Here is a 19068-nt window from a genome sequence, read left to right on the forward strand (position 1 = left end):
TTGGTCAAAGATGTGATGGAAAAAAATGTTGAGCATTTGTTCCACTGTGAGGTTTTAGAGCACAGTGTTTGGCTTTGTGGTATCGGTAAAAGCGAGACGATTTTAGATGTGATGACTAGAAAATCTGTTTTATTTAAATTTTGACATTTTTGTCTCCTTTAAATAACAAATTAGCAACAAACTGACTATTTGTGATTTTTAATCAGTGATGACAAGTTCTTTTTAAGTTGTTTTGCAGAATCAATTTAGACTGCTTTGTAAAGAAGTGTATAATATTTTGAAATGTACTAAAGTAGAACAGGGTTGTAGGAAAAAAAAGGTGACACGTGAGTGGTTGTACTTGAAATATTCCATTCTTTCACAGTTATATATGTTAAATAGCAAATGATTAACTTTTCGTTTTTAAATGTAATTGTTTAGCTGCTCCTGGGCTTTATTGTATTCATCTATTAAAAGCTGCCTGTTGTATTCAAATGGCACCCTGTATTTTATTATACACTGTATATACTTATAAAAATGTAACATGCTACTGGTCTGAAAAAGTAGATCATCTGTATCTCACACTGGAATAAACTTGCAAGATTGTGCCATTGCCCTTCATTTTGCTCCCTGTGGTCGACACCATGTGGCCCAATTTCCTGTAAAGCTCCACATTCCAATACAGCATAACTTCTCTCCAGGGATTTAGCACGTGACCTCATCTAGCCTAAACCATGCCCTTCTCAGAGAGAAACAGTAGAAGTTTTGTCTCTTGGTTAACTGCTCTCCTCTGTTCTGCAGATTATCTTGTACATCAAAGTGGAGAAGGGCCTTACTGTTAACACACTTTGCAGTTTGACTCTTACTGTAGCTTTGATTTGTTCCTTCCTGGCTTCGTCTGCCTACGCACATGCGCTTGTCTTTGCTGACTGTGTAACTGAAGTGGGGCACAGAGACGAGACTCCTGCAGGGTAGTTTTGGTGATGCTGCACGTTCTCTGCCATCTGTCTGTCTGTCTGGATCTTAGTAATGACATGCTCAACATCATTACTGTAAATGATAAAGTACAAGAGAAATGGTGAAAAGAATAGCAGGGATTAATTGCTGCGATGGGGGATTAGCAGAAACAAGGAAAGAAATGCCCTTATAAGAGTTCACATTACAAATGGAATACTGGCCTACAGTGTCTCAAAATCAACTCAATTAATCTAAATATGTTAATAATAATGGATTGGATTTATATAGCGCTTTTCAAGGCACCCAAAGCGCTTTACAATGCCACTATTCATTCACTCTCACATTCACACACTGGTGGAGGAAAGCTACAGTTGTAGCCACAGCTTCCCTGGGGCAGACTGACAGAAGCAAGGCTGCCATATCGCGCCATCGGCCCCTCTGGTCAACACCAGTAGGCGGTAGGGTAAAGTGTCTTGCCCAAGGACACAATGACCAGGACAGAGGGCCCGGGGATCAAACCGGTGACCTTCCGGTTACAAGGTTACAAATGCGCTTCCCAACCCCCAGCGCCCCTGTCGCCCAAATAAACAAGTTGTTAAATATTATTAGCCCTTTAATACTTAAATAAGTATTATCCCTTCTACAACCAACTGTCCTACTCTACCCTACCCACCCCATCTCTTCTTTGTTTTTGTTTTTTATTTTTGGTTGTTGTTTATATCTTTTTCCCCTAAAATATTAAAGCATGTAAGCTGCTAATGTCATTATACACTCACAGGTCTTTATATTAGTTACACATTGTTAGTGGGTTCCTCGTTCATGCTCAGAACTGCTTTAATTCTTCGTGGCATTGCTTCAACAAAGTGCTGGACAGACCCATATTGACATGATAGTATCACACAGTTGCTGCAGACTTGTCAGGTGCACATTCATGATGTGAATTTCCTGTTCTACCACATCCCAAAGGTGCACTGCTAGATTGGGATCTAGTGACTACGAAGGTCTTTTGAGTGCAGTGAACTCATTGTCATCAAGAAACCAGTTTAAGATTATTTGAGATTTGTGACATGGTGCATTATCCTGTAGCCATTGTAAGATGGGTACACTGTGGTCGTAAAGGGACACACGTGGTCAGGCTGCGGTGTGGTGGTGTAAACAATGCTCAGTTGGTACTAAGGGACCCAAAGTGTGCCAAGAAAACGTCCCCCCATACCATTACACCACTAGCAGCAGTCTCAGCTAGTAATACAAGGCAGGAAGGATCCATGCTTTCATATTTTTAAGCCAATTTCTCACCTCGCAATTCAAACAAACAAAATGTGGCAGCAGAAACTGAGACTCATCAGGCCAGGCAACATTTTTCTAATCTTTGTCGTTCAATTTTGTTAAGCCTCTGTGAATTATAGACTCAGTTCCTTGTTCTTACCTGACTGGAATGGTACTTTTGTGGCTTTCTGCTGCTCTAGCCCATCTGCTTCAAGGTTTGATGAAGCTTTCAGAGATGCTCTTCTGCACACCTTGGTTGCAAAAAGTGGTTATTTAAATAACTATTGCATTCCTATCAGCTCAAGTCAGTCTAGCTATTCTCCTCTGGCATCAACAGGACATTTTTGCCCCAATAAACTGCCGCCCACTGAATATTTTATCTTAGATGGACCATTCTCAGTAAACTCTAGAGATAGCTGTGTGGGAAAATCCCAGCAGATTCGGCAGTTTCTTAAATACTCAGACTAGCCCATCTGGCATCAACAACCATGCCACTGAAATCACCTTTAATCCTCATTGCGAAACTTGTTTTGAACTTTAGGTCATCCTGACCGTTACTACATGCATGAATGCAATAGATTGCTGCCATGTGATTGGCTGAACAGGCATCGGGGCAGCTGGACAGGTCTTCCTAATAAAGTGTAGGTATAATGTTGAATATTCCCTATAAACAGTTTTTAAATAGTCTAGTTATTTGTTTTCACAACACAACAGCATATCATAAATCCCCAAAGCCTTAGAAAATCCAAAACACGAAGCTACTGAGAGAGAAAAACCTTTAAAGCTAAACTATTTTGCAGCAGCTCTGAATCAGGTCATTCACTGCTTTAATTATCTTCTCTTGTAATTCTTGTACTTGTAAAAGAACTACTCCCTAATGTAATGTTATGCTTAATCATAACATTAAGATGATTGCTGTGCAGCGCTTTGCATTGTGTTTACTTCACCACTGAGCAACCCTGACTACACAGTGCAAGTTGAAGGAATAAATTCCACTAATTCCTGATGAAAAGAGGCGACAGAACAGATTGAAGTAACTCATTTAGTTCTAAAAATTCCCCAGCCTGCCACAGTGGAAATGAGTGCTAATGAGATGTCTTTGTGTCCACTTTGCTAATGATTCTTTGTGGGCATCTGTGTCTGGTGTATATTTGAGAATAGCAGCATTGAGGGAAGGAGAAGGAGAAGACGCAGTAGCAATAGCATGGCACAAACTGTTGCTACGTGTGAGAGGAAGTCAAACTGTTAGGCTGAGGTACTTATTTGTGCTTTCACTTGTGTCCTATCTTTTTGAACTTCATTTTAAAACCATCCTCAAAAAGAGCTGGTGGACAATTTGTTGAGTAGGTTTTTTTGAAGTTATGTTCATGTCATAGTAGTTGAGACATAATTTACGCTTGATATTTACGCATTTTCTAGTATTACCAAATTGAGCGGACTATAGTTCAGCACTCCTTGCATGAAGGTGAGAAGGGATGCCAGCAACAGATTTGAGTGCCGTACACTTTCCTTCTTACAGGCTGCATGGCACAAAGACTTTTTCAGGGAGGTATAAATGCAACATTTGAAGAAACCGTCATGCTTTCATTTTTTTCTATTGAGTCTCACATCTGTTTGATGTTTGCTTCGAAGACACTTTGAAAATACTTTGTGAGGATAGTCGCGAACAAATGTTCAAGTTTTAGGTTGGGGAAGAAGTGACTGATGCTATGAAATGATGATTGAAATGACAGCCGTGCGTAGGAGATTTAGACATTCACATGCGAGGATGGCAGAGTTGGTGGGTGAGTGTTGTTTAGCAAGAGGAAGAAGGGAGACGAAAAGAGGGAGCCATGACACAATCACATGACAATTTTTGAAACAAGGGTAGCTTTATAACCCCGCTCCTCTCTGGCAACCAAAGGCTCTGCTTAAGTAATTTGAAGACCAGATCAACAAACCCACACAGGTTCCTATTAGCAACACAAACTGAAAACACACACACACGTACGCCATGTATTCCCGTTCCCGGGTAGGTGAGTTGGATAATCCCATGACTCGCCTGACCTCCTCCATACTCCCTGCAAGTAGTGAATCTGGATTGGCTGAGAGGCCGGGCTGGGGTGGGGTTGGAGGGCGTCCGCCCCAGCGGCCGTAATGCGAATATTATATAACTTGGAAAATGAGGTAGAGTGAGGGGGGTGAGCAGTGAGAAAGGAAGAGAGAGGAAGAGAGAGACGGATGTGAAGAGAGTGAGGAAGTGAGAGTAGCAAGAGGCAACAAAGGAAGAGTACAGTAAAACGGTAAAATTACACAATGGCTTAAAAAATGGAGAACAGACTTATTGTTTTTATATTTTACTACACTGACTAATATTTGCTAGAGCAGGGACGCAGGCTACTTTTCCTGTGCCATCTTATGTGAAACTGTCAGACTTCCTTTCTTTTCAAAACCCAGGGCTTTTGTTACACAACAGATTTCAAATTTGAAACTTGTGCTACGTGTCAAGAATTATTTGCAGCATTTGTTGTTTTGTTTTGTTTTGCAAATATCATTCATAAAAATTACATATTTACAATCAAATATATCTAAAATAAACCTGCAAATCTCAGTTAAAATCATAAATCAGTGTCCAAACAGCTTTTTATTTTTTGCTTGTCAGTTAAAAATTCCACATAAAAATGTTGACGTTTTATCGAATGGAGCAGCTACAGTCACTTTCGGTATGCGTCAGGATCCAACACTGTGAATGCTCTTATTTTCTACATCCCTCCCATGGGCACCTCATACTTTCTGCTCCCACACATTAGCCTAAAAAAGCTTTGATCTGAATGGAAAAACTAGGCTTACTGTATATCAGTTCCCACTGTAGTTACTGCTATATGATTCCCCAGTGACAGATCAGGTCAGCTCAGTTCACGCAGTCTCTCCATGGTTGCTACGGGCAATTTATTTATTTAAGACTGTTGTCCATGCTGCTCTATGTCTTCTACTGCTATATCACATAATTTTTACTGGTGTCCATTAAACAACACGTTACTGCAATTAGTTATAAATCAGGATCCATTTTAATGGAATGTAGTTTACAATGAACACCATATGCTATTTTTAGACACATACTCTTTCTTAGCATGTGTTCAAACACAAACGCACGCAGCGAAAGCGATGTTTGTAGGTAGAAGTAAAAGGGTGTGGGAATTCACTGTCATCATGGCCCAGCCTTTACTTTCCTTCATTTGCCTTTTAAGACCAGGTTCTAGACTGATGCAGCAAAGTCCGTGCAGTAAATCACAAATACACACACACACGTTCCAAAGGCAGTTTGGGTGATGAAAGAGCAGCAAAGGGCCATGAACTGCAACCTGCTTTTTGTGTTTATTCGTGCCTTTTCCTCAAACCCCCCCACTGGAAAGTATTGGTTAATGCGTATGTAGGTGGGTTAATACACTTCTCTTTTCTGCATGTGTACATTTGGCACTTTGTGTCTTAATCACTGTGCAGAGTTGGCTTGTTTGTCAGTACATACAAACCCTGTTGCCCGTGTGAGTGTGTGCATCAGAGAACGATCGACTGTGTGCACGTCTGCTGTGTTCTAGCCCAGTATGCATTCCTAATGAGGCTTGACTCTGTGCTACATGGCTCAGAGCCACACATGATGTCTCAGCAGTGGGAGGAGCATATGAAATGGCTCGCAAGTAGGGGTGGGGGGTTATAAATCTTTAATCCAAACACCACCCTGTGGTCATTTTACATTACCAGCAGTTGAGTCATGCCGTAACAGACCAGAACAGAAATTTGTAGCATGTGACATTTTGTTGTTGTTGTTTACTGAACTTTTAAACATTAAAAATGAGAATAAAAGAAGTGATAAGATAATTTTTTTAAACATATAGCTACTCTACATTGCAGTTGTGTTAATTTTGACAGGATATTTTGTTTTAGTCTTAGCCATAATTTTGGCATCTAAATTCTTTTATTTTTAATCTAGCTTAAGTTGATTAAATATTATAACATTATAGTAGACTCAATATGAGATTTATTCAGTTGACCCAAAATAAAAAGTGTAAAAGTTGGTCATGAGGGTTGCTCCATATGGTTTTCAAAGCATCTTCTTTTCAGTGATATCAAATACAAAATGTGTCCATATGTCTACTGCCCTCTTCTTCCCAAGCAGTTGATATTTTGTCACATTTTCATGACAAACAGGGAACATGAAAGCTAGCTGTATTATTTGCCAGTGCAAGAGACTTCTTCAGTTTTAATAAGATCAACTACAATTGTGAGCTAGATGGCTGAAAATCTAAACAGACACATTGCCTCCACTTCAGCTGCAGAGGATGAGGTGCCTGCATTTGTCAGTCTTTCTAAACTTCTGTGTTTACATTTGTTTAAATCGGATGATTGGTCACAGGTGGTCTCCCACTTCACTGGCCACTTTTTTGTGGTCTCCTAGAAGTCCAGATATTTACAGCTCAAGCTCTGCCCCATAATAAGTGTCCACAGTTTCGTCAGTTGCTCCTTTAAGTAGACGAGTAATGAGAGCACCAGAAAGATGAGCACATAGCAGGAGCATTTGCCAACATTCACAGAGTTCCAGTGTGGCAAATAAAGTTTAAACACATTGAAAGTTGATTTGATTTCCATCAGTCTATACTCTTCCGTTTATCCTTAGAAGCAACGACCATAGGATGAGAGGCAGGGTATACCCTGGACAGGTTGCTAGTCTGCTTCAGGGCTAACACAGAGAGACAGACAAACCATTCACACTCATATTCAAACCTCTCGGGAAAAAAAAGAAATAAAGGGTTTTATGTCCACTGAAATGCTTGGGCTTTTAACTCTTTTAAGGTCTGCTTGAATTTTCATTGTAGCATCCCAAATGGGCGTGTTGGGGAAATTCCACATTTGCAAAAGCAAATTTTATAGACTTAATTTACAATATTATGCAATACCTGTCATAATGAGGTATTCTGTGTTTGTTTCCTTACGATTATGGCTCAGTTGCTCATGCTGGAAATGATTTACCTAATGACTTCAGATTTGAAAAGCTGTGACACCACAAGTGGAGTTGTTTGCCAGGTTGATGATGAACAAATAGCATAGATGTTTGTTTTTGGTATGATCCTCATTGTTAAAACAACTCATTTAAAAAGTCCTGTGAAAGGACCGCATCGAGCCCTTTGAAAACACGACTGTAGCAGAAATGAAAAATAATCGCCCATCAGTATATTTGTGTAAAACTCTGCCAGATCCCTTGTGTTAAGGAAGGATCCGAATGTAGCACACACACTAGCATATTTTGGCTATGTAATGACAATAGCCTTTTAACTGACATATCATGTAATTAAAATTAGCAGTCATTCAGTTGTTATAAAAATCCTTATAAGTAATCCCATCTTGCATCAGGATCACTGGTGTGTCCTAATATATGGACTATGTACAGGATCAACTGAACAATAAGGGGAAAAGGACTGTTTTGTATATACATTGTCTGCACGTAACCTATATGTGCCAAATTTGATTAGACTATTGAAGCAGATTACTGTACTTCCAGCTGAAACTCCTAATAGTTTCAATTTGTGGGTTTGATGAACCATACTTAGCCTCTGAGGTTATAGTGATGCAGAAAACTAGGTCTGAAATTGAGGTATGCATATTTAACAGAGGTGCATTTATTTTTGTGGTGCAATGGAACAGTACTTGTGGAAAAAGTATTCTGTGTTTTGTGATTGCATACTTTGCTCAGATGGGGATCAGAAGTTTAGCTGGGACTGCATTCCGAATCCAGATACCATTCGAACTTGGCTGCGTTGGAGTCATCTTGACTAGCTCACCATAGATATGAATAGACATCTTAGCTTAAGGTGTCTTCCAAGATCCATCAACGCTACTCCCCTTGGTTGCGGTCCAATTTACATAAGCAAGTGTCGTCTTTCCAGTGACCATCAGAAACTAGGCCCTGTGAATTTGGGTCATGCTTTTTTAGATAGCAGTGCTGCTGATCTGTGAGGTGGATTCAGAGTTCCAGTTAATGTAATCCACTGTACTTTCCAGTTCTGATTGAACATGTGGAGAAAATGGACAGCAAAACACTTGAAGCCTTAGTTGAGAAGTGATGTTGTATCAGCACTGGAGCCAAGATATCTGTGGACCTAAACGCAAAGTCATTGTCAGGCTTAGCAAGCTAATCCTATTACATAATCCCCATATACATTCCAACTAGTGTGCTACCAAAACAAACAACAGGGGAAAGATTTAAGTCCTTTAATGCGGTCAAATTCCTGTGATGGATTACACGGCAGTGTCAGTCGAACACAGCAGACGTAATGTATTCTTGGTTTGCATCCTGCCACTTAACTTGCAGTGCAGCTGTCAAGTTGGTCTTAGTGACTAGTTAAGCCTCACAGTGCACTTCATGTATGTAAATCTCTCAGTTGGAAATAACAACGTGTATGACTGTGTGTGATTACACAAGAAGTATAAAATTCTTTACTTTGTATCGTAACACACTTAGAAGATTGGACTGAGATTTAGAGCCTAGATACAGCACAGAGAAGCTGTTAGTGATAGGCTTCATTGGATTTGGCTTAGAGTTGATTTGTTTTTCACTTTAAGCATTCATTAATGAAAAGACATCTGGCTCATCATTGCGTTGTGTCAACCTGGGGAAAACACTGCAAACACTATGAGGGTTTGAATTCCGATGAGGGATGCATTTTTTTTTATCACCCTAAGATTTGAGTCGGTTCTTTGTTCTGTCTCTGTAATACTGTGTATATTTGGGATCCGTTTACAGAAAATTGCATGACTAAATTTGGGCTCATTCAAAGGTGGTGTGAATGAGTCACCCTACACATGACATTTCCATGCTGCAAATCAGCATTCTTGACACATGTTTTCCCCCTCTTTCCTCTCTCTACATATTACAGTTCATCACCCAGAGAAGGAGAGATCAGCAGCTCTGTGGTACCTGCCCAATCCAAGACCAGCGGGCAGACTCATAAGATCTGTTTGGTGTGCTCAGATGAGGCCTCTGGATGCCATTACGGGGTTGTAACATGTGGCAGCTGCAAGGTTTTCTTCAAGAGAGCCGTTGAAGGTTGGTCTCCCGCAATCTGCACCCACTGCCTCAATCACTCAGACACGGCACACTCCTCATTAATGCTGGAAATTCAGTTTTACTTTGAATGATGGTACTATGGATGTTTAAATTACATATGCTTATATACATATGCACTAAATTGCTAGTATTTATTACAAGTTTTCTCCCGTTACACTACAGCTCTTGATGCTTCTGCACATCTCTGCTCTGTCCTGAAGAAGAAAATTTAATGATTTCTCCAAGTTCAGGGTCACAGTTGAATAGTAGAGTGCAGGGTGAGATCTTATTTCTTCAATTGTTTGTGGGTTTAGTACATTAGTTGTATTTCTCCACCTCTTTTATTCCCCTTCTTGTTTGTTATGCCCCAAAGCAGGGACTGCTTACAACTGGTTTTGATTACCAACAAAACAAAAGCGTGCAGAGGAAAGGCCGTAATCCAGAAATATCATCTTTCCATTTTCTTTTCCAGCTTTCCAATAAAGTGGCCACGCTCTCTAGCCAATTTATTAGGTACACCTTACCATACTGGTTTAGACCCCCTTTGCCCTAATTGTTCATGGCATCGATTCAGAAAGGTGCTGGAACCATTCCTCAGAGATTTCAGTACATGACCTGTTAGCATCACACAATCGCTGCAGATTTGTTGGCTGATAAGACTCTCCGGTTCCACCACAGGCCAATGTGCTTGGGATTATTCAAGCTTTGTGAGGCTGAGGCGTTTAAGCAATGCTCAGTTGGTGTGAAGGGACCAAAAATGTGCCAAGAAAGTATCCCCCACACTGTTGCAACACCACCACCAGCCTGACCGCTTTTATACAAGACAGAAGGGATCCATGCTTTCATGTTGTTTACACTAAATTCTGACCCTGTTGTTTTCAAATGTTTTCAGTTGTCCAATTTTGTTGAGTCCATGTGAATTTGTAGCTTTAGTTTCCCATTCTTAGCTGGCAGGAGTGGGACCTTGTGGGTTCTTCTGCTGCTGTAGTTCATCTGCATCAGAGTTTGACATGCTGTGCGTTCGGAGATACTCTTCACCATATCTTGATTGGAACAAGTTATTGTTGGTTTCCTAGCAGCTCAAAGCACGGTGGCCATTCCTCTGACCTCTGGAAAAAATACCCAGAGAATGCCAGGGCATTCTAGACACTTGCCACTCATTAGATGTTTTCTCTTTATTGGACCATTTTCTGTAGCCCCCAGAGATGGTTCTGTGGGAAAATCTCAGCTCAGAATACTCAGACCAGCCAGTTGCTGCCATGCAGCTTTCTGTGTACATATCTGTGTTAACAAGCAGTTGAGCAGGTGTACCTAATGAAATGTCTAGTGAGCGTATCTTCTAATGGGGTACAGGCAAGGTATTTGATTTTATTTGATTATATTTTTGTTGAATCACAGTGGTTACATAGACCTATTTAATATGTGCACAAACAAGTAAGAAAAGGTTAGCTACATATGTACTTCAATGTGCATATTTATCTCTAAATGGTTTGTGTGTCAGAATGCTTTGGAGGGACGGGCAAGAATGCATTTGACAAACCGTATTTTGCATTAAATGCTTTTACTGTCATGCATTCATCCCTGAGCTTCTCTTCTGCTCTCTTTCCATTCCCTTTCTTTCTACAAGCTGCCTCTGCAGATGTGTTACAGGTTGCTTAGATAGGGTTTTCTGAGGTGTATTTTAAGTCATTATTAGCGACTAACCCTAACCCTAAGACATCAACTTCAATTTATCATTGCCCAAACTTACTGAATATGCACAGAAATGACTCACTTAATTTCAGGTATCAGTTAACATAGCCCTGTCCTTTTCTTTCATTTCTATGCGTTGCTGGTGAAAGAATACCTCGCGATCAGACTTGCTTTAGGGAAATCATTACTCTGAATATTTGGGGACACGGTGTAGATGGATTATTTGACTTCTGCAGCAGTTAAGGATTAACTGGGCCGGTTTTTAATGGAATTTATTATAGAAACATTTCACAGTCTCCAACATAGAAAAGGAAACAAGTATCAGACAAACTGATACAGATAGACTGAAACTGGAAACAAGAACCCTTGGTATGCCCTGAATTATATCCTGATATCTACGATATTTACTTCTATGGTATACTAAGATCATGATTAACGGTTATCCAGCATGTCGGTATTTGTTATGCAGTGCTGGTGTAACTGCCAAGCATTCGATATGAAGTGCAATTTCACTGCCTACAGTAATAATGAGAAAGTCATACCTGTCATTTTTGTTTTTCTCTCCCCCTCTTCCTTCTCTGGTCATTGTCTCTATGGGGAAGGATGGAGAGCACGACAAAACACAGATGGTAAATAAATACACTTTTAATAATAATAATAGTAATAATGATGATGATGATGGAAATTTTAGCATTCATGATTTGCCAATGTCCCCTGTACTTTTTCAGCACTGATCAATCTGTCTAGAAACATGCATAGCCTGTTCCGCCAGCTATCTGTTAATGCATGCAAATGTACTGATTTGGTCATTTAAATCAGCATAAATTGCCTGTGAATGATTTTTGCACTCTTCATTTTCTGTCTGGAATGCCCCTCATCTTATCTTCCTCTACGATGATAGATCTAAACGCAATCACATGCTGTCTCCAGTTAGGTCTGTTTTTTCAGCACTTAACCCACATTACTTCCTGAGATCTGTCATGAGAAATGAAACCTCTGCCACCCTGGGGCGATCGTGGCTCAAGAGTTGGGAGTTCGCCTTGTAATCGGAAGGTTGCCGGTTCGAGCCCCGGCTTGGACAGTCTCGGTCGTTGTGTCCTTGGGCAAGACACTTCACCCGTTGCTTACTGGTGGTGGTCAGAGGGCCCGGTGGCGCCAGTGTCCGGCAGCCTCGCCTCTGTCAGTGCGCCCCAGGGTGGCTGTGGCTACAATGTAGCTTGCCATCACCAGTGTGTGAATGTGTGTGTGAATGGGTGGATGACTGGATATGTAAAGCGCTTTGGGGTCCTTAGGGACTAGTAAAGCGCTATATAAATACAGGCCATTTACCATTTACCCCTGTAGTTACATTTTTCCTTCTGTTAATTATAAAGCGAATTATGAAATACTAAACATTTGGTGGTTTACCTTTACAGAATCAAAAAGTGGATTCCCTTCCACTGGTCACGTTTAAGCTCAGGACCTCCTGACTGTGACTTCACAGTGCCAACCACTAACCCTGTATGCCAGTATTGGTTACAAACTCAGCTACGGGCTTCACCATCCACTGCTGATGGGTCGTGCCAGACCCTTGTTAGCAGATTAGGGCAGGATAAGGGAGGGAGAATACCAGTGGGATTCAGTTGGCACTTTTGACACTACAGATGGCTGTTTACGCCATTGTTTGCAATGACTCTCTGTGATATCAGCGACGGCTGCAACATGCAGCTCCAATCTTGTCATCACACCACCAATTTTTATTGTGGAATATTATGATTATTACTGGGTTTCGTAGCGCGTTTATCATGATTTCTATGTGGACATCTGGATTAGTTTCGCCACCTGTAATATGCAATATAGCAGCGCTGATCCCTGCTTTTTGTGCTAATTTTCTCTGTGTATGTGCTGGCAGGCAGGGGAAAATGACTCTGTTTAAGCTTCAGTTCTTTTTCAGCTTCTGCCTAGATCACTGTAGCTTCTGTATGCATCCCTGTTTGTACAACCATATCTGTGAACATATTTTACTGTTTACCGATCATTTTCAGCCATGTTCATTCCTTGTTAATGCAAACCAAACCCTTCCTGCTGCTCATTCTTCACAGTATGAGCTGCCCACTGGTGGACCAGCAGGATGCTACTGTTGTAAAGAAGTTACTTGTAAATAGAGAGGGAATATCAGAGTTAGCAGAGCTTCATTAAGCCTAGTTAAGGCTCTGGATTTCAATCAGATTGAGATGATTTGGCATTAACTTAAAACAGGTCATTCATGCTTGAAAACCCTCCAGTGTGGCTGAATTAAAACAATTCCACAAAGAAGAGTGGGCCAAAATTCCTCCACAGTAATGTAAAAGGCTCAATGACAGTTGAACACTTGATTGGAGCTCTTGATGCCAACGGTGGCACAACCAGTTATTAAGTTTAGGGGGCAATTAGTTATTCACAAAGGGACAGGGAGGCTTAGATCATCATTTAAAAGCACCATTTTATACTTACTTACTTTATACTTACTTTGCTTGTCTTTATCTAATATTCAAATTTGTTTTATGACCTGAAACGTGTCAAATGTGCAAGAAAACAGCACTGGATAAGCTTTGCTGTATACAAAGGCACGTACTATTTTTTTTATGTTGTCAATTGAATAATATGATTCTTTTTATATAGTGCTTCTCTTCATATTTATATAGTGTTCCTTTCCTTTTTAAGTGCCCACGAAATTTAAGTTGTCACACACTGTGCAGTATTGCTCTTCCATTTTATTACATGTCTCCAGCAGTATAATTAAATGCCCTTTAGGTCAAAAAGCATCAAAAGCATTACATTTTAAAGATCAGGGTAGATTAGGAGATCAGTGTTCATCCTCCACCCTAGGGGGAATACTGACGCTGGTGACTTTGTATACAGTCAATGAGTTTTTCTGCAATCATGCAGAAGGTTTTCAGCGGGTCTATAAAAAAATAAATGAATGGTTTCTGGAGAGTTTGTTGTATCATCTATTATAATGAGTTTCAGTAACATGAAAAGACTATTTATTGAATCCTCTGCTTTTGCCACTCGTTATAATGTGTAGAACAGCCATTACACCATGATGAGTAATGCTATTATAACACGAGTGACTAATAAGTAGGCTTTTCACCGTTCCCCACCATAGTAAGCTACAATGTAGAAATTCAATTGCATAGAACGGACATATTCGATTGATAAGATTGGATGAACTTATCAAACAATTTTTCACAAGAACACCACAAATGATAGAGGAGGGATGTTTTTGTGTTGCAGAGCTGGAGCAGACTATAGTCTGACGCTTGGTGCTTTGCAGCACAAATCCAGTGAGTAAACACAAAGTCGAAAAAGTAGCCTGCATTCCTGATATATTTTTTAACTCTTCTAATTTGTGATTTGTGCATTTTATAGTGTGTCCTATGTATAAGCAGTCTTATTTCAGACAATGACACACAATTCCAACTGTGAGAAAAGCAGACTTCTATGTAAAGCCAGTGGAAATGAAATGTAGAAATGTGCTGACTTTCAGTTGACAGTGACTGGTAACTGAAGGAAGTGGTAAAAAAATTGTGAATCCTTTGCTCTGGCAGATGTCAATTAGTTGCAACTTTTCTAAATAACTGCCCATGGTCTGTTTTTCAGAGTAAACACCACCAACACTTCATATAAAATTCTTGGTTGGGTTAGTTACTCATATGGGGAAAATCAAAGACACTTCTAGTTAATCATCCCATTTTGATTTCAAAGAAGTGTCACAGTGAAACTTTAAACTATGACCAATTCCACAGCATAGGTTATCTACTGAATAGTCATCACAAAAATAAAAAGCATATCTGTTGCTAGAAGGAAAGTGATTAATGTGATGCTTCCAGGTCCTGTCGTATAAGTGTTACATGCACTGGAACAAAAACGCTGTTGCATCAAGACTACATAACTGAGACATAAAATAGATCTTCAAGCATAGCCCATAAAATATTGAGCAACAGCCCAATGATTTAGTGAGGCCTTTCACAGCTAAAAAATACAGACCTGACAATTATATTGACAAAATGCTGCAGATTGTGATCTTGAAAGTGTTCAAGAGACAATGTTAATGTACGAAATGCCAAATTCATCCTCAGGCATGTTTGTCCTTCTGCTGTACACTTGCAATGAGGATCATTTTGGGGCAAATTTTAATCAGCAAAAAGAACGCTCAAGAAACAAAGTAACTTAGTGGTTTGACATGTCATCATCTCTCAGACTCATGCGTATCCGGATTGAAATATTATCTTTTATTTGAAAAAATACAAGATATTGTAATTAAAGTATTTTAACCAAAGATAACAAAGCTAAGAGAATTGGTGACAACCAGGCCAAAATGTGCTTTATAGAAAAGTGCAGAGAATAAGGTTCGGTTGGATATCTCAGAGGATCAAAGTTGCACTGTCGTAAGACATACTGCCACAATATGAAAGCATTTAGTATGTCTTCAATGAATTTACAGACATTAAACGAGTAAGAAGTTTCAGTGCAACCAGGGACTAGCTGTGCACATCTGTAAAATATAGAATTATATATGCATTCATAATTCTTTAACAACAAACTATTGCTTGCAAATATCCCCCCCCAAAAAAAAAAAAAGTAGTTTAGGTGGTGATTGACTTCACATGACTTCCTCATTGTGGTCACAAATCAACTGTTCCTTCTTGTGTAACAAAGGATTATTAAGAAATCAAAAGTATCCATGCTCTATAATCAAATGTGGACCTGTTTTAGAATCTGGTGCATGCTCCATAATAGGAATGTTATGTATGTAATGATATGGACTGTGCGTTACTCTCAAAGACCAATGGCGTGGATTTTGCTGTCTAGTCTAAGTGCATAGTTGTGGAAGTGAAGCTGTTAACACCAAAGGGATCCCACAAGCCTGTTAGGCTTACTGTACAACAGGTGATTAGTGTGGTCATAGATATTGCTCGTGCTAATCCTTCTCAAACATTCTTTGCTAGCTAATGTCTTCTTTCCCCCCTCCTTTTTCTCCTTCTTCTATTTACAGGCCAGCACAACTACCTGTGTGCAGGGAGAAATGACTGCATCATTGATAAGATCCGCAGGAAGAACTGTCCAGCCTGCCGCTTCAGAAAATGTCTTCAAGCTGGAATGAACTTGGAAGGTAAATGATCAGACCCATCTTTAAATGAGTCCAGCCAACGTTCAATGCTTTAATGAAAAACTGGGCATCTTTATCTTGTCTTATGTGCAATATTGTGAAGTAAAGTAAAGTACCTGTGCTGGTTATATTTCCAGCAGGCTTTGATTGGATCATTCACACAAAGGTGGATGTTGCAGTTCTTCTCTTAAAGTGTGAATTACTCTTTTCTTGGACTCTCATCTGTATGTGCAAGGGCTTGTTGCTGATTGGTGCTTCCACTTGGCTTATGTTCAGCCTATAATATTGACTGCTCTTCTTTCATCTTGGCTTCCACCATGACTAGACCAGCGCCACAGCCAAACTGCAGCAGTAATCCCTACAGCTGCTTCAAAGTGCAGCCAATTTGTCATTCGGGGCAGCTGTGATTCAGTGCGAGCAGCTTTAGTTTAGGGAAGTGGTTCTTAAAGTTTTTCGGGAAGCCCCAACTTCAGAAGCTGAAAAAAGTTCATGTCCCACACAATTTGTAATCAATCATTAATAAAAACTGATCCAAATTGGTTCATTTAATGAAATTAATTGTACCAGTAACCTAATTTTCCCTTCAAGTATTAATTTCACTTAGTGTCACACTTTCTCCTTGGATGTCCATGTTCTACTTGCAGTGGTTCATTTAAAGAAACTCTGGTCTAGGCAGTATAATTCTTGCAAGAGGTCTCTGGTCCAAATCCCAGATGATCTAGTGAATATGAGCCAAGTGGAAACACCAATCAGGATAAGGAGCTTGCACATATAACTCTGATTGCAAAAACAAACAATCACATTACTTAGTAAAAGGAAGCCAGTGATACAGAGCTGTAACAACAGATAAGAAAGGCGCATTCTAGCAGTGTGGTCTCAGTGAAAGAGTGGTTGCCATGAAATCATTCATAAGGAATGGAAATCATAGAAAATGAGGTAAACGGAGGCCAAATTACACAAGAACTGAACAGAAAATCTTTGACAATACGTCTTATCGACTGAATGATACTAATTTGAATAAAATTCTGGTTCAAATTATCATCAGTATGCATGGAGGAGGTCAGACGAGAGGTCCAACAGTGAGCATATACAGCCATCTGTAAAATGTAGTGGAGGATCTGTCATGGTTTGGGGCTGCATTTCAGCCAGTGTTGTCAAAATTGATTGAATTGTAAACACAGAGAAGTAGCGTCAGATTTTGATTAGCCATGCAATACATTTGGAAAGCATCTCATTAGCAACAGCTAAATTTTTTTAGTGCAGCAACGATCCCAAGCACACTGCCAGTACAATAAAAGCGTATAAAAAATGAAAAACACAAACACTCATGGATTGGTCTAAGGAGACCATATGTCACGGCTGGCGGGGTGAGCCGTGTGGTGTTGGAGGAAAAGGAGGACCCAAAATGCGGCAGTGACTGATGATTCGAGTGATGTTTATTTACAAGTGGTGGAGTGGCAAAAACAGGCAGTGAGGCATGACAAAACAACTGAAGAAACCTAAACTGGGAGAACTAAATGACGAACCTGAGACCATACAAAAGGGGTGCAGGGCAGAGACAGGAACGGAACACCATAGAACGCAGACAAGCCGACAACGAACACAGACCGACACCCACTAAATATACACACACACAAGGTAATCAGGTAATCACACACAGGAGGGAAGAACAGCTGAACCTAATACACATGAGGACCGGAGGAGACAAGCTGAACACAATGACAACAGACACAGACTTTCAGAACAAAACAGGAACTCTAGGACACGAGCCTTCAAAGTAAAGCAGGAAACACACAGACTGATTTACAACACAACACGGGGACATGAACAGAGCACCAAGGACAGACACAGGTAGGGCTGAATATACACCAAACTTCAGGTTCAACCCTAAACTAATACAAAATCAGAATAAACACAAAACGCTGGGTCAACGACCCAGGACCATGACACCATACCTCAACATTATTGAACCAGTGTGTGATCATCCTGGTAGAAAGGGAAAAAAAGCAGTCCGTATCCAAATAACTTTAGTAGAGTACTTTAATTACAAGAAAGCTGTGGTGAAAAGTAAAGGTGGTTAAACCATATATTGGCTCTATTTTTGCCTTAAATCCAGGTTTTCCAGTTAGGTTTGCACACATTTCAATAAATTGCTGCACTTATTTCCCATTTTTTTTAGCAAGATATAAATAAATTGGAGTGGCTTGAAACTTTTGCACAGTAGTTTATTTCACTTTAAATTTGTTATCAATCAATCAATCAATCAATCAATCAATCTTTATTTATAAAGCACTTTTCATACAAAAAAAATGTAGCACAAAGTGCTTTACATGGTTAAAAGCAGCCCACCCCACCCTCCAACTCACTCCCCACACTCTCATTAACATAAACGATGTGAATACACACATATCCTCCCCCCCCCCCCCCCCCCCCCCCCCCCCACACACACACACACACACACACACACACGCACACTTTATGAATCCAATGGCACAGAAATTTCCCCCCGAAATAGGTAAACTATCATTCTTTTATTTTAGCTTTAAAATTGAGCTAAATGACAGATTACTGACTATGTAAAGAACATTTTAGAGTACAGATGAGATTAGTAGTTTAGTATAAAAATAAAGGAAGAACAAAGGAAAAAAACAAGAATAGATTAAATATGGCCTGATGGCTAATATGGCCTTTATTGTTCTATATGGTTCACACTGATCACTGCTTAATTCACTCCTAAGTCCAAGCCTCCAAAACTTCTATTACCTGATGATCTTTCACATTTTTGGGAAGCAACAGGTTGTAACCAAAACAACAGCTTTATAACCAAGAACCTGCTTGTTGTGCTGTTTCTGCTTGATGCTCCCTAAGGGGAATGAAATTGCTGTTACTAGTTTGTATGAATCAGCGTTGAGTGAGATTACATGTTAAAAGTGCAGTTTTGGTCACAGGGTGAAGGTAGGTTCAC

The 19068-nt window shown here is 40.0% G+C and overlaps 1 protein-coding gene across 2 annotated transcripts in view; it reads left to right on the forward strand.

Moving 5' to 3' along the window:
- The window catches only part of LOC146624482 (glucocorticoid receptor-like), a 68719-nt gene that overhangs the window by 32734 nt on the left and 16917 nt on the right, over window positions 1-19068 (forward strand). The window contains exons 3-5 of one of the 2 annotated variants that reach the window (XM_085364613.1): window positions 9111-9280; window positions 11575-11601; window positions 15990-16106. In XM_085364613.1, the coding sequence (XP_085220739.1) occupies window positions 9111-9280; window positions 11575-11601; window positions 15990-16106 (314 nt within the window). The remainder of the gene's footprint in view (window positions 1-9110; window positions 9281-11574; window positions 11602-15989; window positions 16107-19068) is intronic. The other variant, XM_085364614.1, reaches the window with a different exon arrangement.

This window comes from Diplotaxodon limnothrissa, linkage group LG10 (genome assembly GCF_057381915.1).
Source record: "Diplotaxodon limnothrissa isolate DT_005_m linkage group LG10, D_limnothrissa_male_GT1.1, whole genome shotgun sequence".
NCBI lineage: Eukaryota > Metazoa > Chordata > Actinopteri > Cichliformes > Cichlidae > Diplotaxodon > Diplotaxodon limnothrissa.